Below are 27,806 nucleotides of genomic sequence, written 5' to 3' on the forward strand. Positions count from 1 at the left end.
AATTTCCGTTGAAGTATTAGGAGCTTTGTCGTCTGTGGTTTTTTATATTTCACATGCCACGTTTATCGAATCAAAAAACAATCTTATATATTAAAAAAAATTGATGATTTCCATTCCGAGTCGGTTCAAGCGTTCTACCCAACCGATTTGGTTAATTTTTTTTTTCAATGAAAGGTATTGATGCACAGATCAACCATCAACCATCGGATTTCATCTAATTCTCACCATTCTCATGTTATACTCAAATGCGGTTTCCCCCTGTACATTACTTATGGGAGTTTTTCACATACACACGTTCTATTCTCAATATCTCAGGTTCTATTCAAGATAGAAACTTCGTTTTGGTTTACGAACACTCGCTGAAAGACCTTCTTTCTTTTGAGTTTTTGAACACTCAAATCGGTTGAGTTGGAGAGGAGCTAGGGGCGGACATTCAATGTGAAGTTATGGATTTTTGTAGGATCTTGGCAATTTTTCTACATTCAAAGATCTATATCTCAGCTTCTATTTAAGATAGAGATTTCGTTTTGATTTAAGAACACTTGCTGAAACACCTTCTTTCTTTTGAGTTTTTGAACATTCAAATCGGTTGGGCTGGAGATGAGCTAGGCGCGGACATTCAATGTGAAGTTATGGATTTTTGTAGGATCTTGGCAATTTTTCTACATTCAAAGATCGATATCTTAGATTCTAATATAGCTACAGATTTCGTTTTGGTTTAAGAACACTTGCTGAAGCACCTTCTTTTTTTTTGAGTTTTTGAACACTTAAATCGGTTGAGTTGGAGATGAGCTAGGCGGGGACATTCAATGTGGAGTTATGGATTTTTGTAGGTTTTTGGCAACTTTTCTACATTCAAAGATCTATATCTCAGGTTCTAATATAGCTACAGATTTCGTTTTGGTTCAAGAACACTCACTGAAACACCTTCTTTCTTTTGAGTTTTTGAACATTCAAATCGGTTGGGCTGGAGATGAGCTAGGCGCGGACATTAAATGTGGAGTTATGGATTTTTGTAGGTTTTTGGCAATTTTTCTACATTCAAAGATCTATATCTTAGATTCTAATATAGCTACAGATTTCGTTTTGGTTTAATAACACTCGCTGAAAGACCTTCTTTCTTTTGAGTTTTTGAACACTTAAATCGGTTGAGTTGGAGAGGAGCTAGGGGCGGACATTCAACGTGGAGTTATGGATTTTTGTAGGTTTTTGGCAATTTTTCTACATTCAAAGATCTAATATAGCTACAGAGTTCGTTCTTTTCTATTATAATGATTTCTGATACTTATTTAATGGATTCGATGCGAGAGAAGCCGCGGTAAAATCTAGTAATATAATAATTTTATAATAAATAAACATAGTTCACTTTAGGACTTTACTGTATGTTAATAAATAAAGTAATATAAATATTTTTATACGCCTCTGGAGTGGTCACTGTATTGATACTACGTTTTGAAAGAGATGTTATTATCTATACTTTGCAAACAAATGATAACCATTTGTAGGTGCTACCATGGACGATAAAAGCTGGAGGATTTCCTCTTCGTCATGATATACAAATATTCGAAAAATAGGTCGAACAGAAACTGGTAATAAAATTTTTTTACATAGGATACCGTGGAAAGTAGCAAATTTCACATTTTCAAATTCATCTAATTTAGAAAATGTTTAACAAATACTCAAAACAGTGATTGAACTATGACAAAAATTCATTTTCACTCTCGTTAATTTGGTTTTTTTAGACAATTCACTGTCTGAATCACTTATAATGAAAATGATCTACATCTAGTAAAAGGTCATTAATCTAATTACTGTCGTTTGGATTATGTGTTTTATTTTCAGAATTTATTGTTTCGAGTGTAGTATTTGGTAATAAAAATGCTACAAAACTGTGTCGATTTCGTGAAAAGTTTTTATTATATACAAGACGGATTTCCAGAAACTACATCTATCTATTAAAAGTATGAAAATCTAGGTAAATTCGAAATAATATTTTGGCTTCCGTAACAGGAACTGAAAGTTTCCGATATTTTCTATACGTGATGCAAAATGAAGTTGTTTTAGGCCAGGTATTCAAGCAGTTCTCCTTCGAATTCTTTAATGCAGCACCGATTTATTTGAAATTTTGACAGATGATGTATACAAAAAGCGAATGGTGCCGAAGTGTGCAACCCCAAAATAACTCCAGAAATCTAAAGATCAGCAAATATCAAATAAAAAATGTCATATAAAGTTTTTTCCCAGATTGGCAGTTTTTGAGTTATTCGTATATGAAAAGTATGATTTTTCGTCCAAAAAAACCGCAGTTTTCAATAGTTTTTTACGTATAACTCTGTAATAATGTATTTTATCGAAAAAAGTGTAATGAACAAAAATGAAGCTTATAAAAAAACAAAGAAATTGAGCAAAAATTTAAGATCTTAATGTTCTACCTAAAGCAAGTTATAGATATTTGAATGAATAGCTTTTGTTTTACGTAATTGAGAATTTAACCTCAAATAACGAGAATAGTGTACATTTTTCAAAAAAAGTTATAAAATACTTTTTAAAGAACTTAAAAAGACCTTTCAAATGACTACTGATAAAAGTGGTTTCGACTGAAATTTCAGTGAGATATGGTGTAAAATAGTTAAAGCTAAAAAAAATTTGTACTAAAACTAATTCCATTCCATTGAAAATCAAAATTAAACTTATTCCTTTTTTCCAAATACTTTATTTGGATGTTATTTACGGCATCTGGAAGTTTGACTGATTAGAAATCCATAATTTTGAAAAAAAATGAGCATTGAATAATCATTTTTTTTGTTATTTTTTGAAAATTTTTTTCTGCTCATTTTGTCTCCATGACTCTAAAAGATATAAAAACAACTAAACAATCAAATTAAAGAATTTTTTATGACGATTATTTTGCTTTTTTTATTTTTTTTGTAGCATAAAAATTAATGGAGTTATAACCAAATTAATCTGTCACTATAGTGCGGGGATTGCTTATCCACATCCCTTTGACCTTTTATTAATAAAAAGTGGAGGGTTTCAAACACTTCTAACATACATAAACTTGTAGCCCTGAAATTACCTGCAAAATGGTTTTTTGTAAGATGTGATAGCTTCAAAAATAATGGAATTACAAATTAAAATTTGAAATTTTTTTGCGAATTATACTCTATGGAAATGTTTCAAATTTTGGCGCACGGATTTTTTCTGTTCATACTGTAGGTACATTTGACAGTACCAAAAGATGATAAACTAATAATCTTGGCAAAGGGGTGGTTTTTAATAGGTGTCAGGGTGTAGAAAATGAAAATCACTTCGTGTTTGGAAAATACACTTAATTACCAAAAGAATTCAAAATCAAAACATTGAAAAATTCATTTTTTATTAAAGGGGTGGTTCTTAAGGGTTGACAGAGTATAGACAATCAAAAATTATTTCAAATAAAGACTAGACAACTTTAATACCAAAAAAAAATGCAAAATCTAAAAGTTGGTAATCATTAGATTTATTTTTATTTCATTCTCTGTCAATGGGGTAGTTTTTGAGGGTGGAATAATAATAATTGATAAGCAATTAAATTTTATTGAAATGCTATGAATATTTTACAGTAAAAATGAAATTGTTTTAAATGGTTTAAAGATTCTTTCCTATATTATTTTCATCAAAAGTTTTTAAAGATTTTTATTGATATCAAATTCAAAATATGACAAGATTTGGAATATCATTTTGCATTTGGAATAAAAGTAAATATAGAAAGTTCCTCCGAAATAAATTGACGAACATTTTGAAGAAAAAACGTTTTTTTAAACATACAGCTTGTCCAAAATAAATTGCCCTTAGAATCTCAGATGAAAATATATTTTAAAAAATATCGAATATAATTCAAAATATGAGAAACAGTCAAAGATCATTTTTCATTTGGAATACACAAGTTCCTCCGAAAATTTTGAAAAAAATTTCCGGAATTTATTGAAACTGTGAATATATTTCAGCTCAGAGTTTGATGAAACTACATTTTAAAGAATATGGATTATGAATCAAAATATAAGATCATTTTGCATTTGGAATAAAAGTAAATATAGAAAGTTCCTCCGAAATAAATTGACGAACATTTTGAAGAAAAAACGTTTTTTAAACATACAGCTTGTCCAAAATTAATTGCCTTTAGAATCTCAGATGAAAATATATTTTAAAAAATATCGAATATAATTCAAAATATGAGAAACAGTCAAAGATCATTTTTCATTTGGAATACACAAGTTCCTCCGAAAATTTTGAAAAAAATTTCCGGAATTTATTGAAACTGTGAATATATTTCAGCTCAGAGTTTGATGAAACTGCATTTTAAAGAATATGGATTATGAATCAAAATATAAGATCATTTTGCATTTGGAATAAAAGTAAATATAGAAAGTTCCTCCGAAATAAATTGACAAACATTTTGAAGAAAAAACGTTTTTTAAACATACAGCTTGTCCAAAATAAATTGCCCTTAGAATCTCAGATGAAAATAAATTTTAAAAAATATCGAATATAATTCAAAATATGAGAAACAGTCAAAGATCATTTTTCATTTGGAATACACAAGTTCCTCCGAAAATTTTGAAAAAAATTTCCGGAATTTATTGAAACTGTGAATATATTTCAGCTCAGAGTTTGATGAAACTACATTTTAAAGAATATGGATTATGAATCAAAATATAAGATCATTTTGCATTTGGAATAAAAGTAAATATAGAAAGTTCCTCCGAAATAAATTGACGAACATTTTGAAGAAAAAACGTTTTTTTAAACATACAGCTTGTCCAAAATTAATTGCCTTTAGAATCTCAGATGAAAATATATTTTAAAAAATATCGAATATAATTCAAAATATGAGAAACAGTCAAAGATCATTTTTCATTTGGAATACACAAGTTCCTCCGAAAATTTTGAAAAAAATTTCCGGAATTTATTGAAACTGTGAATATATTTCAGCTCAGAGTTTGATGAAACTACATTTTAAAGAATATGGATTATGAATCAAAATATAAGATCATTTTGCATTTGGAATAATCGTAAATATAGAAAGTTCCTCCGAAATAAATTGACGAACATTTTGAAGAAAAAACGTTTTTTAAACATACAGCTTGTCCAAAATAAATTGCCCTTAGAATCTCAGATGAAAATAAATTTTAAAAAATATAGAATATAATTCAAAATATGAGAAACAGTCAAAGATCATTTTTCATTTGGAATACACAAGTTCCTCCGAAAATTTTGGAAAAAAAAACCCGAATTTATTGAAACTGTGAATATATTTCAGCTCAGAGTTTGATGAAACTACATTTTAAAGAATATGGATTATGAATCAAAATATAAGATCATTTTGCATTTGGAATAAAAGTAAATATAGAAAGTTCCTCCGAAATAAATTGACGAACATTTTGAAGAAAAAACGTTTTTTTAAACATACAGCTTGTCCAAAATAAATTACCTTTAGAATCTCAGATGAAAATATATTTTAAAAAATATCAAATATAATTCAAAATATGAGAAACAGTCAAAGATCATTTTTCATTTGGAATACACAAGTTCCTCCGAAAATTTTGAAAAAAATTTCCGGAATTTATTGAAACTGTGAATATATTTCAGCTCAGAGTTTGATGAAACTACATTTTAAAGAATATGGATTATGAATAATCAAAATATAAGATCATTTTGCATTTGAAATAAATTTAGCAATTATAATTCGTCAAAAATTTTATAAAAAAGAATTCGTACTTTAAAACATACAGTTTGTCCCAAATTTAGTAAATCTGGGAGTATATTTAAGCTGAGAGTTTGATGAAAATATATTTCAAAGACTTTAGAATTTTATGTCTAATAAAAAATATGAAGAACGTCGATTGATCATTTTGAAACAAGTAAAAAAACAAAACGTTATCAAAAAAATCGAACATGCAGCTTATTATCAATATCATTTACATGAAATATAACTTTTTGCGGGAATTACAAACATGATAATTTATCAAAATTATTAGGAATATTTAAATATGATATTAAGCAATTTTGTACACATTATCGACGGAAAATAAAAAATGAAAATTACCTTGCTGTCCCTTGCGTGCACTATCGTAAAAACAAGAATTACTAGGGCTATCGCCCGGCACAAGCCATGCCGCAGCGTCATCGCAACTGGCACCATGTTTCTTAGCCGGCTTAGCGAGTGGCATTCGCCCCACTATATCGGCCTTAAGCTTTACGAAACACTCCGCAAGACGAATTTATTCTTCCTAATTACACCCTTAGGCTAACACCTATTAACCCCATCTTCGAACCAGATAATCAAGGGTTATTAAGTTAGATTTGTGCAATTTTTTAACGTTATCTTCTGAACGGATCGCTCGTAAAAAGGACTTAAGTCATATTGGGTGGGTCACGCGCATAACGTTGAAAATGTAGAAGTGGGCTTTGGAAGATTCACTGCAAGTAAGTTCTTGTGTAGTAGTCAGTAACGCGTGAGTTCGCGTTTGTACAATACACAAAGGTAGTGTTAGTGCGAATCCCCTTTCCAGGGGGAAAACAGGACGACATGAAAGACCATGGACTCGGGTGAGCTGATTTTTTTAAAAAATTCCTTAAATACTTATCTTTTTAAGTAAATATACGAGTTAAATCATAGTAAATATATTCGTTTATAAAAATTGTTTATTTCCTTTTCGGTTCTTTTCTTTTATTACTTTTTTACATAATTTTCGTTTTGATAATGAATGATTTTATTGAAAGTATATAATTTAATGTGGGTTTTATCGATTGTAATGAGGAGGTGATTATAATTTTATTCAAAATGGATAGAAAAAAAAAAGGAAACGAAACGTTTGGAAATAAATATGACAACGATCAAATTTACAATAAAAAGATTCGTTTTATATAAAAAACATCTGCATTGTTACGTTATGTAAGTTTATTTTATTAAAAAAATGTTGGCTCTATGAATATACAGGTTGTATTACTACTTTTATTTTTTTTTTCAGGTCATGTACGCTTTTCTTAGTGTAAAAAAATGATTTTTCAGCAATAAATGTTGTCTGATATTAAAATAAAATGAAAAAATCAGACTTGATCACTCTATGTTGTCAGTTGTATTTTTCTTCAGTTTTTTCTTCATTATTTTAATGTCATATATGGGGCCAATCCAAGAAACCCTCCTCCTATTAAAATGTTCCTTTACCTACCAAATTCTAGCCAATGAATCTCCGACTCAGTCTCAATACGTGAGTCTCCCCTCTTTAGTTTTGTTATTTTCAGTGATTCTTTCAACCTAAATAGTTTTTTCTTTCATTTTTATTCAACTATTTATTAGTTTCTTTTCATTGCTTCATAATTTTCTATAAAGTATTGAGCATTGAAGTTTCTTCCAATTTAACATGTCTTTTTTTATTACGTTTCAACAACTTTTTATCTTTCATTTTCTCTCCGATTTCTCCGAGTCAAGAAGAAATTAATTTTTTGCTAGATTTCATCGCTGAATGATTTAATTCTCTCTTCATTATTTCAGTGTCATTTGTTGATCTTTCCCATCCATCTCAGTCCCTGCAGAGGAGAAATTATTATTATATTAAAATGTTTCTTTACCTAATCAAATTCTTTCCAATGAATCTCCGACTCAGTCTCCCCTCTTTAAGCTCTGATCTTAGTTTTGTTATTTTCCGTCAATCTTTTAACCTAAATAATATTTTCTTTCGTTTTTATTCAACTATTTATTAGTTTTTTTTTTCATTGCATCATCATTTTGTATTGTATTGAACATTGAATTTTCTTCCAATAGAAAATGTCTTTTTTCATTACATTTCAACAACTTTTTATCTTTCATTTTCTATCTGATTTCTCCGAGTCAAGAAGAAATTTTCAATTCGCCCTTGTAGCTTTTGATCTGAACAATTAAAATTAGAAAAGTATATCTCTCGTGGTTCATTATATTATTATTTACAATTTCACAAACATCATCAAATATGAAAAAAAATAATTTTTTTGATATTCTAGTATCGTTTTTCAAACCAAGATTGATCATAGTTAACAAATAGTTTTTGGTGATATTTCAGGAAACTGCTCATTTGTATATATTCCTAAATTCTATTAGATTTCATTTTGCATTTTTTTTTCTTTAAATTTAGAGTATTTTGAAGACATTCTGACTACTCTGATACTGTAAGATTCGCTATTCATTTTTATATTTAAAAGCAATTAAATGATTGCCAGAGTAATAAAAAACATAATTCCTCGAAATTCGAATGGTCTGAAAATACTGAAATTGGTAACCTGGTGTAAGATATACACTCGAATTCATAATAAACGAAATTTTTGATCACTTCGTAGTGTTTGGTGTCAATTAACTGCAATATGGACGAATTTTTCGCATTTTCGTCCAAAAAGGTGATACGTAGGTTCATTAGAACACCCCACAGATGAAATAGCAATCATAATAGAGGGTTTCTAGGACTGCAACCTCGCCAAGTAGTTCCATGATTCAAAGAGGGAAAAATTAACAATTTCTATGATCTAGAAATACTGAAATTGGTAGGTTGGTGTAAGATATACACTCGAATTCATAATAAACGAAATTTTTGATCACTTCGTAGTGTTTGGTGTCAATTAACTGCAATATGGACGAATTTTTTGCATTTTCGTCCAAAAAGGTGATACGTAGGTTCATTAGAACACCCCACAGATGAAATAGCAATCATAATAGAGGGTTTCTAGGACTGCAACCTTGCCAAGTAGTTCCATGATTCAAAGAGGGAAAAATTAACAATTTCTATGATCTAGAAATACTGAAATTGGTAGGTTGGTGTAAGATATACACTCGAATTCATAATAAATGAAATTTTTGATCAATTCGCAGTGTTTGGTGTCAATCAACTGCAATATGAACGAGTTTTTTGCATTTTCGTCCACAAGGGTTGTACGTAGGTTCATTAGAACACCCCACAGATGAAATAGGAATCATAATAGAGGGTTTCTAGGACTGAAATCTCGCCAAGTAGTTCCATGATTCAAAGAGGGAAAAATTAACAATTTCTATGATCTAGAAATACTGAAATTGGTAGGTTGGTGTAAGATATACACTCGAATTCATAATAAATGAAATTTTTGATCACTTCGCAGTGTTTGGTGTCAATCAACTGCAATATGAACGAGTTTTTTGCATTTTCGTCCAAAAAGGTGATACGTAGGTTCATTAGAACACCCCACAGATGAAATAGCAATCATAATAGAGGGTTTCTAGGACTGAAATCTCGCCAAGTAGTTCCATGATTCAAAGAGGGAAAATTAACAATTTCTATGATCTAAAAATACTGAAATTGGTAGCTTGGTGTAAGATGTACACTCGAATTCATAATAAACGAAATTTTTGATCACTTCGTAGTGTTTGGTGTCAATTAACTGCAATATGGACGAATTTTTCGCATTTTCGTCCAAAAAGGTGATACGTAGGTTCATTAGAACACCCCACAGATGAAATAGCAATCATAATAGAGGGTTTCTAGGACTGCAACCTTGCCAAGTAGTTCCATGATTCAAAGAGGGAAAAATTAACAATTTCTATGATCTAGAAATACTGAAATTGGTAGGTTGGTGTAAGATATACACTCGAATTCATAATAAATGAAATTTTTGATCACTTCGCAGTGTTTGGTGTCAATCAACTGCAATATGAACGAGTTTTTTGCATTTTCGTCCACAAGGGTTGTACGTAGGTTCATTAGAACACCCCACAGATGAAATAGGAATCATAATAGAGGGTTTCTAGGACTGAAATCTCGCCAAGTAGTTCCATGATTCAAAGAGGGAAAATTAACAATTTTTATGATCTAAAAATACTGAAATTGGTAGCTTGGTGTAAGATGTACACTCGAATTCATAATAAACGAAATTTTTGATCACTTCGCAGTGTTTGGTGTCAATCAACTGCAATATGAACGAGTTTTTTGCATTTTCGTCCACAAGGGTTGTACGTAGGTTCATTAGAACACCCCACAGATGAAACAGCACTCATATCAGTGGGTTTCTAGGACTGAAACCTCGCCAAGGTGGATTTATGGGGCTATATAGTCTTGGCGTGCATTTTTTTAGGATATATGCTGTATAATCCGCTTTAATCACCCTTAAAAGTTTTGAACAATAAAAAAAATATAATTCTACCTACCCAAATTTCCAATAGAGGAATCGATGAAATAAGCTTCAGATTGCAGGCTTAAATTCTTGATCTGCCCTCGTATCTACGCATTTCTAATCTTATGAATATTGGATTGGAAGAAAATTAAGTTCGGTTTTTTTAAGGTTTTAATGTTTCAATTCCGATAAAACCATAATTTCCTTCCGATGGAGCTACATTTGGATTATACAGTGGGTGTATAAAATTTCTCAATAATTGACAAGAACTTAACATATTTGCGGTCTAGGATTGTCGCGAGGAAACATTTTTTCAATCGATCAATTCTGATATGATTGCTTGCATCATTTGTAGTAAATTGTCAAATTATTAGTTTGGCCAGTTCACTAAAAACTGATCATCACTTTCCTTCTTGTTAGTACAAGCTTCGTAATATTTTATGAAGTTTCTCCGTGCTTCAAAAATGATTTTTTCCATTTATTTAAAAATCATGTTTCGGCGGTAGATCGAATTCTTTTGAACTATTTAGATTTTTTGCATAAAAGGTTTGAAAATGTTTTAATTTCCATAATAAAGATGAAGTTTTCTGAAACAATTCACTATTGGTAAACCAGGGGGAGTTTATGTGACGAATTAAAAAGTGAGGTTACTTTTTATTGTAGAATGATATATAAACTATAAGCTAGCGTCATCTATTAGTAAGAAGCGGAATTACGTTTTCTAAATTGTATTATTTTAATGGCGAAACAGTGCTAAAAAAAGGTGAATGCCTATAATTATTCGCCATTATCTTATTAATTGCGAATTCACCATAATTTAGACGATTTTCTAACTATAACCTATAAATTATTTCAAGTTGTTCAAAAGAATTCAGTCACCATATTTAAGATTTCCAATGACGTACACTTAAATAAATATTAACTGACAGTTGACAGGAATCTGTAAAGGAATTTGTTTTCTTCGTGGATTCATCTTCGTTGAAAGTAATACATCATTTGTTAATGAAATTTGACAAGCTCTCTTATAGATTGAATAGTGAGATTAACTCCGAAGCAAGACAGCAAAATGAGATTTGCGAATCAGAATGTAACAAACAAGACAGTCTCTGATTTAACAGTTCGACAGTTTTATACATTCTTCACAAGAAGGAAAACCACGTTCAGTTCTAGTTTAATTGACAAAAAATAAATTATAGTTCACATATTTATTGATATACAAAGTTTTAAGATTCATTCAGTTCATTTCGAAACATACCCTATGGATTTTATACGTGTCGAATCAATATTTAATGTTATGAGGTTTGTTCTAGAAATATCACCATGGAAATGACAGTAGTACTAAAAATATTCACATCAAAGTTTTCATTCAGCTTTTGGTCTATTTTTATTAGATGGCTTTTGAAGCTGGATACTGTCCAGTATTTGTGGAAAGTCTTGTACGTCGAGTTATCGATTCCGCGGATACTCAGATTTGATAAACCGGAAGAGCTTGGTAATTTTGAACTGCTACTACATCCAGCATTGAATCCTCAGCTTGCACCGTCAGATAATTATTTATCCACATCAATGGCGAAACTTTTGCTTGAAGAAAACCTTTGAATCCAAAGGAGTTGTTGCGATTTTTCTTTCCAATCAAGCTCAAAGAATGGTTTCATCAATATGGAACCACTAGAATGTTATGCTTCTTAATTGGTGATGTTTCTATAATTATAGTTGAATATAAATATACAGGGTGCCATCAGAAAACCTTATTAAAGTGTACACCGAAGAAAAGGCACTGTTACAAATCACAGGTCACCAGAGAATGTATTGCAAAATCATATAATTAACCCCAAAAAGTTTTTTTAGAAATAATATATTTTTAAGGCACTGAACTGGTTAATTCTTTGAAACGTATTGATATTTATTTTCAAACAATCATTTTTCTACCTTGGTTGATAATACGACGTATTCTATGAGAATAAAAAGCAGAAATGATTTCAATATTACACAATTCTTTTATATTTCAGGTTCCTGGTCGTATCTGTAGGAGTTTTGAGTAGTATCAATGCAGTGAGTAAAAAAATTATATAATAAAGAATCTACCATCAAAAAAAAACATTTTAACACGCGCCTTGTAACTTTTCAAGCTAACTTTTGATCATCAACAGCACATTACACTCTGGGGTGTCTTTAATCTTTCTATAATGTATACAGCGTATGTTTCAAGTTTGAAAATTATGCACCAGCTCATACATTCTTTATTGCAATGGCCAAAATTAATGAATTAAAGTTTCAATTCCTAGTTCATGCAACCTATTTACCAGATTTAGTCCCCTAGGATTCTTTCAATGTTAATAAACTTCACTTTCCATTTCTGAGAAGTCTATGGCAAACACTTTCAACGTTAAAATGATTAGTGAATTGAATCGTCCCGTAAAGTTCCTATTTTCCCGAAAATATCAACTTGAGATTGATCCTTCAACCATAAAATCACCCGCATTTGTCAGCAATTTAATTAATTTATTGCCAGCGTGTACGTAAGGCAATTTGGGACAAATAAAACGGTTTGAATCCTTTCATAGTCCTGCGATAAAAGTTAATATCCTGGGGCTTATCGCAACTTTTAATTATATAATAAGGTAAATCCGTTCCTGATGCTGCGTCTCCTGACGGCTTTTATGGCAAAGGAACTTCTATAAAAGTGCAAAGAAACCTTTCAACAGGATAATTAACAAGATAGGATGAAATATTTTTTGATGGTCACTCAAATTATTTTTATGATCGTAATCTTCCGGTAACTTGAACATGTGTTAGCAGCCGCATCATAAATTTTGCTACTATGAATGAATGTCACTACAAACCGAATAGATTTCTGCATTACGTAATCGATACCATAAAAGTTCCCATCAACCTTGACAGCAATAAAAAGAATTAATACGGCTCTTCCTACACAATCAAATATACAAGGTGTAATAATCATTCGTCGACGTGTTGTATCGTTCAAAATCGGCTGCTGCGCCATAAAACATCGATGCCGTGCGTTAGTTCCACTGCCAAAAAGGATTTTGACAATCTCAAAAAAGCTCATGTCGATTGGTGCGAAGAAAGACTGTGACCTTGACCATTACAGGCGACAAATCATGGATCTATCCATATGAACCCGAAACTGAAAAATTAGTTCTTTAGGGCAGCGTAGAAAGGTCAATTTGGATTGGTATATCAGCATTTGTTTGCCAGAAGAAAAAATCAGGGACACCAATCGTAGAAGAACCATTTTCCACCACGACAATGCTAGCTCTTGCACATCAGTTCAAACAAAAACGTTTTTGAACAGTCCAAACAACGAATTGATGGGTCATCCACAGTACAGTCCTTGTTTGGCACCCAATGATCAAGAATAAATTGCTGAAATGAATGTTTTTGTAGACCTGAAAAGTGTATTTTATTAGTTATTTTTTATTCGACGAGATGCGTGGTTTTTTTTGTATGTCTATTTTGATTAAACTGTATCTCAATAATATTAGTTTTTTTTCGAAATATGAGTCGTTTCGACGAAAGACCACCCACAAAATATCCAATATTTGCAACTCACCATTACATTATGATGATCGTGAACATAGCCGGCCACCCAATTATCTTGATGCATCAGTTAATGGCTTTTTAAGGTTTTAAAAAACTGTGTCACTTTAAATATACGACGAAGCGGTACTTTAATGTTTATAATTACAAAACATGATTAAACTGCTTCACTTTCTTATATTTTTAGCTTTCTATAATTATCCACTTTGTATTATATTTTTTGTATTCTCATACTTTTAATTGGCCTGCGAATAATATAGTAATAAGTCACCAAACTGATGGATAAAGGTCATTACGAATCATATTCAAGGCATTATCGCTTGTCCTAATTCTTTTATTTTCATTTTGGTTTTCGATATAAAAATATGAAATATGTATTGAAATACATTTTAATAAAATGTCTTGCAAAATGTATCACTTCTACATTGATATCCATTATTAAAATCTTTGTTTGTTTTAACTCTCAGCAATTTCTGAGTAACTACCCCGCAGAAAACAGAACTGGTCTCTACGGAAGGCAAATCAACTCGAAGACGAGATATGGAAGAGAAGATTATGATAATAGAGACGAGGATGACTATCTTGACGGAGAGTAAGTATTAGTATCATCAATTTCCTTCCATTTTATAAATTGAATATTTCCTGTTTTCTTTTTTTAATAATGAATTTTTTAGAGATTTAAACGAAGTGGATAACTATGATTATTCCCGAGGAGATATATCGGAATCGACAGATACGCAGAACGGATATTACCGACCCAGTGGAGGGAGCTCTGATTATACAACCACAGCAGCTCCCGAATCGAGTGAGACAACTGAAACTAATGAAGCACGATTAGATCCGCGCTTAAATCCACTAGACCCTAGATATGATGCTAGAATTGATACCAAAAATCCACGTTACGACCCGAGATTAGATCCTAGAAGTAGCATGTATGTAAAACGGAAAGATATTCTGATCATCACTAATTAAAAATATTTTTTTAGATACGAACCTCGATTAGACCCTCAAAATTCTCTTTATGATCCACAATACAGTAACCAATATAGATCTGGATCAACAGGATATACATCAATTACAGGATCTGTATCTTCATCAGGTACTACATATCAAACAGGTTCTCAAACGGGAGGTGGACAATCGGGAGGATCAAACGTACGATCAGGCGATTCAACAGGAGGATCACAATCGGTTGGTGGATATGATGATGAATCTAGTTCACAATATGGTAATTCTCAACAAGGTAATCCATATAGACCCGGCTCACAACCAATGCGCCCAGATTATGGATCGGTTTCTGGATCAGGATCAATATCGGGTTCAGCAACAGGACAAACAGGAAATACTTATGGATATTCACTATCGGGAGATAGATCGTATGGAAGAAATTCTCAATCAGGTGGATCTTTTAGAACAGGCATCTATGGAACAGGTTCTCCATCGGGAGGATCTTATGGAACAGGTTCTCAATCGGCAGGATCTTATGGAACAGGTTCTCAATCTGGAGGATCTTATGGAACAGGTTCTCAGTCGGGAGGATCTTATGGAACAGGTTCTCATTCGGGAGGATCTTATGGAACAGGTTCCCAATCGGCAGGATCGTATGGATCAGGTTCCCAAGGTACTATTTTTAAATCTCAACTCTTGACGTACGTTTTTAATATTTTAGAATGATCTAATTATTTTTTCAATATGTAGTAGTATAACCATATGTTTTTGTTGTAAGGAATTTCTGGATCCAGTGCATACAATGAATCTAGAACATGGTCAGCATCATATGACTCTAGATTATCAGGAGGCAGGCGACCTTACTCTAGCAGTTATGATGTATTTGATTCGCCAGCAGCAAAAGCAGGTTTGGATAAATATTTGCCCAAGTGTTTTGCAGAAAAAGGTAACAGGGTGAGTATCGTTGTTATCATATTAAATCAAACATTTAGAAAATACGGATGATTATCTAATGTTGGAATTGCGAAAAATTTTTTAGGGTTTCCCTGGAGTACCAGGTTTACCCGGGGAAAAGGGACAACGAGGTTTCCCTGGTGGTGAAGGAATTGCAGGAGATAAAGGAGATAAAGGAGAAGCTGGTCCTTTCGGTCCCAGAGGCCCGAAAGGAGAACGTGGTAAAACGGGAGTTCCAGGTTTTCCTGGATTGAATGGTATAGCTGGAGTGATGGGCCCACCTGGAGCTCCGGGAATTCCTGGTTCAGATGGGTGCAATGGTACTGATGTAAGTATATTTTCAATTAATCATAAATATCAATTGAATTGTATATTTTATTCATATCCGTTTTATAGGGGTTACCTGGAATGGACGGATATCCTGGAGAACAAGGTCCTCGAGGTTTGCCTGGTCCGATGGGTATTAAAGGGGAAAAAGGAGAATCGGCGCATTGTGAAATAACTTTGAAGGGACAAAAAGGAGAGCCAGGAAGAAACGGTGTGACAGGGCCCGCTGGTAATCCCGGACCATCAGGTCCGCCCGGATTGCCCGGACCGCAAGGAGAGCCTGGTTTGACTGTGAGTAATTCATATATCATTCATTTATTAATTTTCATGTAACAGCAATTAGCATACGCAAATTTCTGTATCGTTCACTAATTCATTGAAATATTTAGGGCCCCCGAGGACCACCTGGTCAAAAAGGTCAAAAAGGTACACCTGGTCTTGGATTCTATGGACCGAGGGGAGAAAAAGGTAATACTGGACCTCCCGGACAAAAAGGAGAACCAGCTGACGGCCACCATGAGCTAAATCCAACCGCTCTAATAGGACCTAAAGGTGATAAGGGATTCAAAGGTGATCGAGGAGATATTGGATTCCCCGGTCAAAAAGGAGAACCGGGCACTGAAGGAGATTATGGATTACCTGGAGCTATTGGTATGAAAGGTGAAAAAGGTTTACCAGGTTCGCCAGGTCCACGTGTAAGTTCAAATTTACAAATTTCCAAATATTTATAAAAACAAAAGAGCTCAATTTTGGTTACAGGGAAGAGCTGGTTTTGCTGGCCCCCCCGGTCCACCCGGCCAAAAAGGTGATAGAGGTTTAACTGGACTCTCAGGATTGCCCGGAAAACCTGGATTGAAAGGAGAACCAGGAAGGGACGGTGAAACTGGTCGTATTGGATTGACAGGACCTCCAGGTCCACCTGGAGGCGGTAGAGGAATTCCTGGCCCTCCTGGTGAAAAAGGACCTATGGGTTACCCAGGTCCAAGGGGTCCTAAAGGATTAGACGGCTTTCCTGGGGAACCAGGTCCACGTGGACCTATTGGTCCAGTCGGTGGACCAGGTTTACCTGGTGTTCCTGGTCCTGAGGGTGCACCCGGCGAGAAAGGAGAAAAAGGTGATCATGGAGCAACTGGTTATCCTGGCAGTGACGGGGCGAGAGGTTTTCCTGGCCCACAAGGCCCGCAAGGTCCCCAAGGAGCCAAAGGTGATAAAGGAGCGACGATAATTGTTAGTATCGAATCAGATTACAATCGTTAATCAATTATTCATTTATTCAATATTATAGGGACCAAAAGGAGAAGACGGAGAGCCTGGACGTGACGGACAAAAAGGATTGAAAGGAGAAAAAGGATTCGCCGGTCCAAGGGGTACTCCAGGAGATGCACTTAATGGTATTCCTGGAATGCCTGGACCAACGGGTCCTCAAGGGGAAAAAGGAAACGCTGGTCGACCTGGTATACCTGGTAGTCCAGGAATACCTGGAGAAAAAGGTGACAGAGGTGGTCAATGTATCGATTGTATACCGGGAGCTAAGGGAGACAAAGGAGACCGTGGGTTTGATGGTAGAGATGGGCCAATGGGACCGAGAGGTCCACCAGGACAACCTGGCGTTATTGGATTACCAGGTCACGATGGACTACCAGGAAGAGTCGGACCACCTGGAAATCCAGTAAGTATTAATAAATATGGAAAATTCATTTTATAACATACAAAGTGATGTTAGAAGTAAATTAAAATTTTAGTTTCGAACCAACATGGATACAGAAAGCGTCGCCGAAAAAATAGCTGTATAACTTCTGAATAATTAATTTAGTGATTGCTAATCATTGCAAATTGATAACTTTCATTTGAAAACTGTATGTTTGTAGGGTGTTCCTGGAAAAGATGGTACTCCTGGATCACAAGGAAACGATGGTATTCCCGCTCAGGTTCCTCTGAATTTGATAAAAGCTGAAAAGGGAAATAAAGGTGCTAGAGGAAAAGACGGTGTTCCAGGACCACCAGGTCCTCCTGGTAGACAAGGACCTAAAGGAGATATGGGTCTAACAGGTAGGGCAGGTGAAAAGGGAGACAGAGGTTTCCAAGGTTTCCCTGGTACTGATGGAAGAAACGGAGAGCCCGGTATTAATGGAATTAAAGGACAAAAAGGTGACAGTATTATTGGAGAACAAGGTCCTCCAGGATTACAAGGCGAAAAAGGAGAAGTGGGAAGACCTGGAATGTCAGGTCCCAAAGGAAATCCAGGTACATGTCCAGAAAATATAATGATCAGTTTGAAAGGTAATACCGGACCCAAGGGTAGTAAAGGAGAACGAGGCTTTCCTGGAAGAGATGGGCCAATGGGAGAAAAGGGAGATCAAGGAAATCCAGGTCCATCAGGTCCAACAGGTCATACAGGTCCACCAGGACCAGTAGGAAGGAGAGGATTACCGGGACCAAGAGGTGAAAAAGGAGAGCAAGGACCGATGGGTTTCCCTGGAGAGCCTGGAAGAGACGGTGCTGCTGGATTTCCGGGATTAGCTGGTGCAAAGGGAGGTAAAGGAGAGGCAGGTATTCCAGCTATTGGACCTCCAGGACCACCTGGTCCAATAGGAGAACCAGGAGAGAAAGGGTTACCTGGATTCCCAGGAAAACCAGGTCCTCCTGGAAATGATGGTTTCCGAGGACTTATGGGCGAAAAAGGGGACATTGGCTCACCAGGATTAAACGGATTGACGGGACCACCAGGAGAAAAGGGAGAGCCTGGACCACTTGGTCCTCCCGGATTAGATGGGCAACCCGGTAGACAGGGACCTATGGGACCAAAAGGAGAACCTGGATTGAGGGGAGAAGTGGGGCGACCAGGATTAGCTGGATTCCCTGGATTGAAGGGTGAACCAGGTATTGCTGGTGAACCAGGTCCTAAAGGATTCAAAGGTGCTGTAGGACGACCGGGTATCCCAGGAGCACCAGGTAAGTTTCATTTATAGATTCTGTTATATAAAAACTTCTCTTTGTTTATTATTAATCTATCGATATTTTCAAGGTATGGATGGGTTGCCGGGACGAGTTGGCGAGAAAGGAGATCGTGGAGTACCAGGTCCACAAGGTCCACCAGGTCTAATTGGAATGCCAGGAGAGATAGGATTGCCTGGTGAAAAGGGAGATATCGGTCCATTCGGTCCACCAGGACTACCAGGTCCACAAGGTGCCGAAGGACCCAAAGGAGATATGGGCTTCCCTGGTACACCGGGAAGAAAAGGAGAACCGGGAACTGCCGCAGAAAAAGGTCAAAAAGGAGAGCACGGAATACCAGGTTTACGTGGACCAGAGGGGTTGCCAGGAATACAAGGTTTTTCTGGTGCTAAAGGTGACGCAGGAGTTCCAGGAAGAAGTATACCTGGAGAACCCGGAGAAAAGGGAGATATGGGTCCACCTGGATTGGATGGTCTACCAGGTATAATGGGTATGAGAGGAGAAAAAGGTCAACCTGGCTTCCCCGGAGTTAAGGGAGATAGAGGATATCCAGGAGATCGAGGAGCACCTGGTTTAGACGGTATGCCAGGACAACCGGGACAAAAAGGTGACTTAGGATTTACGGGAGCAGCAGGATTCCCTGGCGAGAAGGGTGACCAAGGATTCCCTGGAATTAATGGATATGAAGGACAAAAGGGAGAGAGAGGACGAACAGGACCACCTGGTTTTACTGGCGCACCGGGTGAGAAAGGAGATATGGGAGACATTGGTCCACCAGGTCCATTGGTTCAGATCAAGGGAGAAAAAGGAGAACCAGGACCCTTCGGGCTGGAAGGTAGACAAGGAGAGAAAGGAGACAGAGGAGAGCGCGGAGCTATGGGATTGCAAGGGGAAAGAGGTGATACCGGATTCCCAGGACCCAAGGGAGATATTGGACAACCAGGATTACCGGGAGCCAAAGGTTCGTTATTGTCATATTTGAATTTATATGAGTAAAATATTTGAATCAATTGTTGAGGGGTTGATTTGATCTTTATTAATTAAAAGTCTACGAAACGAAATCTCGCAAAAGACATTAGTTTTCTAGTTTTGTAATGTATAAGGAAATCTGTTTTAATTTTTTTTGTTTTTAATTATCAAGTTAATTTAGTAGTTATTTTGTATAGATTCATTATTGTCATATTATAGGTGAAAGAGGATATCCTGGAGTCGCCGGACTACAAGGACTAACTGTAAAAGGAGAAAAGGGACTTCCTGGAATACCAGGTAAAAGTGGTAGAGATGGCATGCAAGGTATGGTTGGTGAAAAAGGAGAAAGGGGATTACAAGGCTTACCTGGTCGAACTGGACCTCCTGGGCCACCGGGACCTCTTGGTCCTCAAGGACAAAAAGGTGAAAGAGGTTTCGATGGTGCTCCAGGACCAGTAGGACCAATCGGACCGCCAGGTCCTGCAGGATTAGAAGGTATAGCTGGTATCAGAGGAGAAAAAGGAGACCGAGGGGAACCCGGTCATGTTGGAGCACCAGGACAGAAGGGAGATCGCGGTTTAACAGGATTACAAGGTTTTCCTGGTAAACCAGGAGAAAAAGGTGATAGAGGTTATGATGGACTGCCAGGACGAGAGGGACCTAGTGGGTTCCCTGGACCTAAAGGAGATGACGGAATACCAGGACAACCTGGAATACCAGGAATTAACGGAGAAAAGGGAGATAAAGGGGAGCCTGCCCCTCGTGGTTTCCCTGGACCAAAAGGAGAGCCAGGCCCACCCGGTATTTCTGGTTCACCTGGTATTAGAGGTCCACCTGGTCTTGATGGGGTATCGGGAGTACCAGGCGAAAAAGGTGAGAAAGGAGACAGAGGATTTACCGGTATTGCGGGAACTCCGGGTATGCCTGGAGAAAAGGGTGACCAAGGTATCGAAGGAGCTGTCGGTCTTCAGGGAGCTATTGGAGACTTTGGACAAAAGGGAGAACCGGGTGCCGCATGTGTCGATGTTCCAGATTATCTTACTGGTTCACTATTAGTGCGACACAGTCAAAGCAAGGAAATACCTCGATGTGAAAGTGGACATATCAAATTATGGGATGGTTACTCACTATTATACGTCGAAGGAAACGAAAAGGCGCACACACAAGATTTAGGTTATGCCGGTTCTTGTATCAGGAAATTCTCTACAATGCCATTCGTATTCTGCGATGTCAACAACGTGTGCAATTATGCAAGCAGAAACGACAAATCTTATTGGTTGTCGACAAGCGCAGCTATACCCATGATGCCTGTCGAAGAATCGGCAATTGAAGAATACATTTCGAGATGCGTTGTTTGCGAGGCGCCCGCCAACGTTATCGCTGTTCACAGTCAGTCGTTAGCACTACCAGATTGTCCGTATGGATGGAGCTCCCTTTGGATCGGTTATAGTTTTGTGATGGTAAGTATACAAACAATATAATTTGCACCCTTATTCTATTTAGTTCATCAAAAAGTTCAATCAGTTAATAACTAGTTCATTCTTGTCTTTTCAATGCACATAATTGATTTTTAAAATGAATATTAATATCATAGCTCGTACTAGGACGAACAACGTGCCTTAAATCATCAACCTAACAATTCCTTCATCAATGAAGTGTACAACAATTGAGTAATTCCATTGAAACCAATCTAATCTAATTGGAGTGTCAGGAGAGATAGGATTACCCGGTGAAAAGGGAGATATCGGTACAGTCGGTCCACCAGGACTACCTGGTCCACTAGGTGCCGAAGGACCTAAAAGAGATAAGGGTTTCCCTGGTATACCGAGAAGTAAAGGAAAAATTTGGAACTGCCGCAGATAAAGGACAAAAAGGAGAGCACGGAATACCAGGTTTACGTGAACCAGAGGCATTGCTTGGAATTCAAGGTTTTTCTTGTGCCAAAGGGGACGCAGGAGTGCCAGGAAGAAGTATACCTGGAGAACCAGGAAAAAAGGGAGATATGGGCCCACCTGGATTGGATGGTTTACCGGGAATACTGGGTATGAGAGGAGAAAAAGGTCAACCTGGTTAGGGAGATACAGGATATCCAGGAGATCGAGGAGTACTTGGTTTAGACTCTATGCCAGGATAACTCAAACAACGGATTTGAGAAATAACGAAGAGCGGAATTAAGATATCGGCGTTTTTTAAGCTAGTATCAGATTAACTAGTTCATTCCTGTTTTACATCATCAACTTAAGTCTTTATCAATAAAGTATACAACAATTGAGTAATTCTAGTAATGGATTAAATTGAAATTTATGATTTTTTCAGCACACTGCCGCTGGAGCTGAAGGAGGTGGACAATCTCTATCGAGTCCGGGATCTTGTTTGGAAGATTTTCGAGCTACACCTTTCATAGAATGTAACGGCGCTCAGGGTTCTTGCCACTATTTTGCTAACACTTTCAGTTTCTGGTTAGCTACAATCGACAACAATCAACAATTCCAGAAACCACAGAAACAAACGCTCAAAGCAGGAAACGTGAGAGACAGAATCAGTAGATGCCAAGTCTGTATAAGAAATACGTAAATATCCAAAAATCGGACTAGGATAAATTTATTCGAGCGGTGACTTCCTTACAAAGGTTTTTCTTATTTTAAAATCGTGTAAATGAGACACCTTATATGTGTTCCTATCAGCTCGGTACTTGATTCTACCATTGAATTCATCTCATGTTGAGTAAAGTAAAAGAAGATAATAATTGACTTTGGATTATCAAGTACCAAACTGCCAAATTTTGTATAGTAAGCTTTATAACTTTTCTTAATAATACTGCCGTGCCATGTTTTGTGTAACAAGATAGCATGTAAAAAAATTTTGTATAAAATATAGATTTTAAGTTGTACGTATATATGAATTTTACAGTAACCGACTATAAAATTACCAAAACGAAGTAATTCATGTAAATTAACTAGTTGTCTTTAAAAGATATATGGGGTGCTGAATCATTAAAATAATTTATAATTTCCGGAATGCATTTCACTTGATTTTTTCTCACCGAGTAAATTTTTTTATTGCTCTAGTCAACGACGCAGAATATTCGATAGCTGAGTATATAAACATTTTAATACACTGCCATTTGTAAAATATATAAATATACTTGTTTCTTATTAATTTTTCTGCGATATGTTTCCGATTTACATTCTGAAATAAAAAAAAAAAACGTTTACACCAGTGTAATTTACCAAAATAATGTAAATAAATTTATATGAATAAAGTTTATTTTCAAATTAACATCTAGTTTAAATTTCATTCCTTCTATTCCTAAATATCCAGCGTACGCGGGCGGTTTCAAAAACAACTGAACATAATATTAGAAAATTATCATCATTTCGTAGAACAAGCGAAACCTTTATTTTCAAATCGAAAATAGAAAATAATCGAAAAAAATATTGATTAAGCCCTAACACGTACCACTTTTCAATAGCTTAATTATACCTGTTTACATTAAAGTGAGAGAGAAAGAGATTCGTTGGTTAAAGTTTGGTAGGATTTTTGTGGGTTTTTTTTTTGTAGGCCCTGATATAGGAATAGCTCCTCTGCAGGGCTGGGATTGTGATGATTTCGTTGGGTTGTGTTTGCCTAACTATTTCTAGCAAAAAATAGAGTGGAGCTTGCAAGTAAAAACGGCTCTTTTCGGTTTGTTTTTATGCTTGTTTCTTATTTTTTGGTTTTTTGAAATTTTGTGTTTTCTTTTGTTTATTTTAAATTCAATTTGGGATGGGCGGGTACAGCTGCGGCTGTATTATTATTACATTAGCAGGTACGTAATTTTATAAAGGGGCGGTTAATATAGCCGAAAAAATACCAGAGCTGTATTATTTAGAATAATAAACATTGAAAATTAATATTCTGTTCAGTTTCATAGTAAGTGGTTCTCTGTTCATAGTAAAAAAAGTGATTTTAAAGACGAAAATGTCGAGTCAAAAACGCCGCAGCTGCAGAACTTCTCCTGACAAATTTTGCTATAGGTGTGGAGAATTTATGGTGAAATCGCGAGCTAGGTCATTTTCCGAAAATGTGGAAAGCCTACCTCAAATATTTTGCTACTTTAATTGGAGACCACGACAAGCAGTGGGACCCCCACGCGAGCTGTGTTAGTTGTAGCATGTCATTGGTGCCTTTTGCATTTCCAATGGTGTGGAGGAAGCCTATTAACCATTTTGACGACTGAAGGTTATTCTAAGAAAAGAAACAACAAGATCGATTATCCAAATTTATATATAGCGCCTTTAGGTCCGCAAAATATTGTCACCGACCCTATTTTTGCTCCCAGTACCAGTGGTTATCAAAGCAACAGTCCGAACTTCTTGATTCCCGTTTTAAAGAATGGAAATTGTTAGCCAAAGACCTTTAGAAAAAGAAATACTACATTTTCGGCATTCTACAGTATGAAAAATTCGTTTTGTACGGGTATTGATGGTCTAATAAAGGATCTTGATATTGAGAGTAATCCCAGTGAGTAGCGCCCATTTATTGACCAGTCTAAGTACAGTTTAATACCAGTTTTATACTGTACGACCGTACTGCTACAAAACCGGGTTATAACACACAAGTTCAAAAGGTTTGGCGCGTTTGATTCTGCAGAGTGTACTTTGATTATCTTGAACTTTCAACATTTCGTTATTTCTCCGTTTTTTATCTGTTCTTTGACTATTTTTATACGGAGTTCTCGATGTAGATCTTTATTGTGGATATAATACCACGGGACGTTAATTATATTCCTTAGCATCCTGTTTTAATAGTACGTTCTAGCTTCTTTCTAGTGTTTTTAATATCTGAGTTTCAGTTTCTCTGTTTTTTTTTGATAGTTTCGTATTCAGATGTAGTCCTAGATTTTTGACCGTTTTCTTATATGGGACAATCTTATCGTTTAGTGTAACTTCCTCAACAAGCTAAAAAGCTTTGAGTTTGACGATATAATAATGATATGTCATGATTAGTATTTCAGTTTTAATTTAAAAAATATCAATATGTTACTGATGTTTGTTGAAAAAATAAGAGGCTTAAGTGGTGTTGACTCAAGCATTAATGCAAACGGCCTAGTTACCGCCATCTATCAAAAATGTTTCAAACTTCCTTAAACATAGCAGATTTTCTCTTATTGATTTCAAAACGCCATTTGTTAGTCCAGACATATATTTTGTTAATTCTTGACAACCTCTTCAATTGAATCTTCAACTGCTAGTGTTACAGTGTCGTCTGCAAATATAATTTTTGTTCCTGGTAAAAATTTCACTTGAATATCCAAGTATTCATTTGAATTTTTAATGAGAAAGGGTTATTCATCAGCACCAATCACCGTTTTACATACAGGTCTGGAAACCAAGTCCAATTTTTAACACGCTTTTATTAGCTTCATATTTACGTGGGTTTTTTGTTTGTAACTCTCCTTCGTTCGTTAGAAGATTCGAACCAACGATCTCCGTGTTGGAAATTAAGCACTTCGTCAACCTTACCAACTACACCGTTATGGCTCGATACAAGTTTCGAGGTGATGTAGACCTGATCGAGTGTAAACCAATCTTCAATCGAATAGTATGACATCCACGGATTTCTATTCGTTCCGATCATTATAAACATTTGGATAATATGCAAAATGTTACCTCGAAATATTTCATTCAAAACCCAATTGATTTTCATAGGTCCGGTATTGAAAATTTACACACTAGATGACAAAATGTTTTTGATAACGAAATTAATCAAATTATCAATTTAAAATAAATACTTTCAGAAATTTATCGATTGAATTTGATTTTAGAAACCAACATAATTTTCCAATCGTCCTCTGTATTTATTAAAATCATTTTTCACTGTCTTTTAGTAACCAATATCTTTCTATACTTTAATTTTAATTCAACAACTAACGATGGAAATAAATTACAAATAGGCATGTTTGCTATCGCCATCTAGCAATGAAGTTTTCAACAAGCATTATTTTATTGCTCGTAGTTGTACTGTAAATTTCAAGGGATCTTTTTTCTAATGGGAGTTAGTCATATTACTCTCTGGTAGATGGCTGATATAGTTACACATCCAAAGTATAAAGTTAGAAGTTTAAATAATTGCGCCGTGGTTCGTACACAGTGAAATCCATAAAGACCTTCACATTCAAATAAATCGACCAGAAATCTTATGAATTTACCGCCAGAAAAAACAAGAGACATTCAACACTCTCTTCCTATATACCAATCTCACGAATTTTGAACATTTTAGATGTGTACACAAGAGTGTTGTTACGTTTTTCTTCAAATATTTTAAATAATTCTTTGTTCACGTGCCGTGCCATTAGTCACTAGTATTAATTCGAAAAAACTACAGTTCAATTGCTAAATCGTCCTCTATCTATCTACACTTCAAAAGTATTTGAATCAAAGCGAATTTAGTAAAATTTGTGAGGATATTTTCCTTTATATTCGCTGGTAAGTTATTCAAATTGGTTTTTTATATATATATATATAGTGCTCACTAAATTCCAGTTATCTCTATTAATTTCCTTTTCTTTTAAGTATTTTATATTTATTTGAGGAACAGAACGAATAGAAAAGATTCATGTTTGAATATATCTTAAAAAATATTAGAGCTTCTTTTTACTCAAATCTGTTCTACCTACTCGTTCCTTATTCAGTAAATTCATCTGTGTCCCCGTCTCCTGCTTCATTTTATTTTTTTCGGCAGTTCTACAGCTGCCAGTTTGGCGTTCAACCACACCAAGGACCCAACCAGTACACCACCATCTCATTAAATTCAATTCCAACAACTGGGAATTCAGTTGAGTGCTGCTACTATCCCAGCTTTCCATACGTAAGTTCTGGTCTTATCTTTAGTACATTGAAATTTGAGTTGTTTTCAATTTCTAACTGCTTTTATTATTGTTTCCAGCATCGTGAAGGTGGAGAATCGTGTCCGGGGATAGATTTAGTTTTTATTAATTTAATTCACAAGGTGTTTTCATCTTCCCCAATTTTTTTATTCTCTCTTGACTCAAAATAGACTTCAGTTTCTTCATTTGAGCTGAATTTCGTACTGGCGAGCTTTTTTTGAGAACAGCCAGTAGTCGCTGGGTGCCAGATTCGGACTATACGGTGGATGAGGAAGCAATTCGAAGTGTAAATGTCTTAGTGAAATAGTGGTTTTTTCTTCGACATATAAGGCCGTTTTCTCTTGATTTTTTCATCTTGCAATCCACTAAAATGATGATCGTTTCAATTCCGGAGTTAAGTGATGGATCCACTGCTCTGAATCATCAACACGTTGGTGTTTTTGATCGTCTGTGAGTAAACGCGATACCCACTTTGAAAAAAGCTTTCTCGTGGTCAAATCTTCATGTAAATTAATAAACACACCAAATCCTGATATCTGTTTCGCTTCAGTTATCTCACGCAATTTCAATTTACGATTAGATTTGATGTTTTCTAGAGTAACCACCTCAATTGAATGACCAGATCATTCACCATCATTGGTTAGGTTAGCAACCAATAATATTTGAAACCATTGCTGAGCTAGTACAGTTTTTTTTCCATCAAGAAGCAATGATATATTAAGACACGAAGATGTATTGAAAATAACAAAAGTAACTTCATTTAAATGGCTGTCGCTTTTTTCTGACTAATCGAAATGACATGAAATTTTAGATATAGTTTTTTGAATGTTGGTACTTCATAAACGTCATATGGATTTGACAATAACAACGCCATCCGTGTGTCAGTCATACGACTGTGTTGAAAATAACAAAATAACAAAAGTAGCTTCATTTAAATGGCTGTCGCTTTTTTCTGACTAATCGGAATGACACGAAATTTTAGATATAGTTTTTTGAATGTTGGTACTTCATAAACGTCATATGGATTTGACAATAACAACGCCATCTGTGTGTCAGTCATACGACTGTATTGAAA

General features: G+C 35.2%; 2 protein-coding genes across 2 annotated transcripts in view; one reads left to right on the forward strand and one right to left on the reverse strand.

The window, feature by feature from the left end:
- The window catches only part of LOC130442186 (collagen alpha-1(IV) chain), a 106,609-nt gene extending 100,396 nt beyond the window's left edge, over nucleotides 1-6,213 (reverse strand). Inside the window, exon 1 of the mRNA XM_056776302.1 lies at nucleotides 6,086-6,213. Within this exon, the coding sequence (XP_056632280.1) occupies nucleotides 6,086-6,181 (96 nt within the window). The 5' untranslated portion in view covers nucleotides 6,182-6,213. The remainder of the gene's footprint in view (nucleotides 1-6,085) is intronic.
- Nucleotides 6,214-6,477: 264 nt separating this feature from the next.
- On the forward strand, nucleotides 6,478-23,142 carry LOC130442185 (collagen alpha-2(IV) chain). Its single transcript, XM_056776300.1, has 15 exons — nucleotides 6,478-6,588; nucleotides 12,159-12,201; nucleotides 14,178-14,302; nucleotides 14,385-14,642; nucleotides 14,697-15,331; nucleotides 15,437-15,612; nucleotides 15,698-15,940; nucleotides 16,009-16,230; nucleotides 16,329-16,634; nucleotides 16,699-17,166; nucleotides 17,225-17,608; nucleotides 17,808-18,891; nucleotides 18,965-19,855; nucleotides 20,083-21,323; nucleotides 22,180-23,142. Exons 1-15 carry the CDS (start codon nucleotides 6,569-6,571, stop codon nucleotides 22,435-22,437), a joined length of 6,354 nt encoding a protein of 2,117 aa, XP_056632278.1. The 5' UTR covers nucleotides 6,478-6,568; the 3' UTR covers nucleotides 22,438-23,142.
- The last annotated feature ends 4,664 nt before the right edge of the window (nucleotides 23,143-27,806 follow it).

This window comes from Diorhabda sublineata, chromosome 3 (genome assembly GCF_026230105.1).
Source record: "Diorhabda sublineata isolate icDioSubl1.1 chromosome 3, icDioSubl1.1, whole genome shotgun sequence".
In the NCBI taxonomy this organism is placed as follows: Eukaryota; Metazoa; Arthropoda; class Insecta; order Coleoptera; family Chrysomelidae; genus Diorhabda; species Diorhabda sublineata.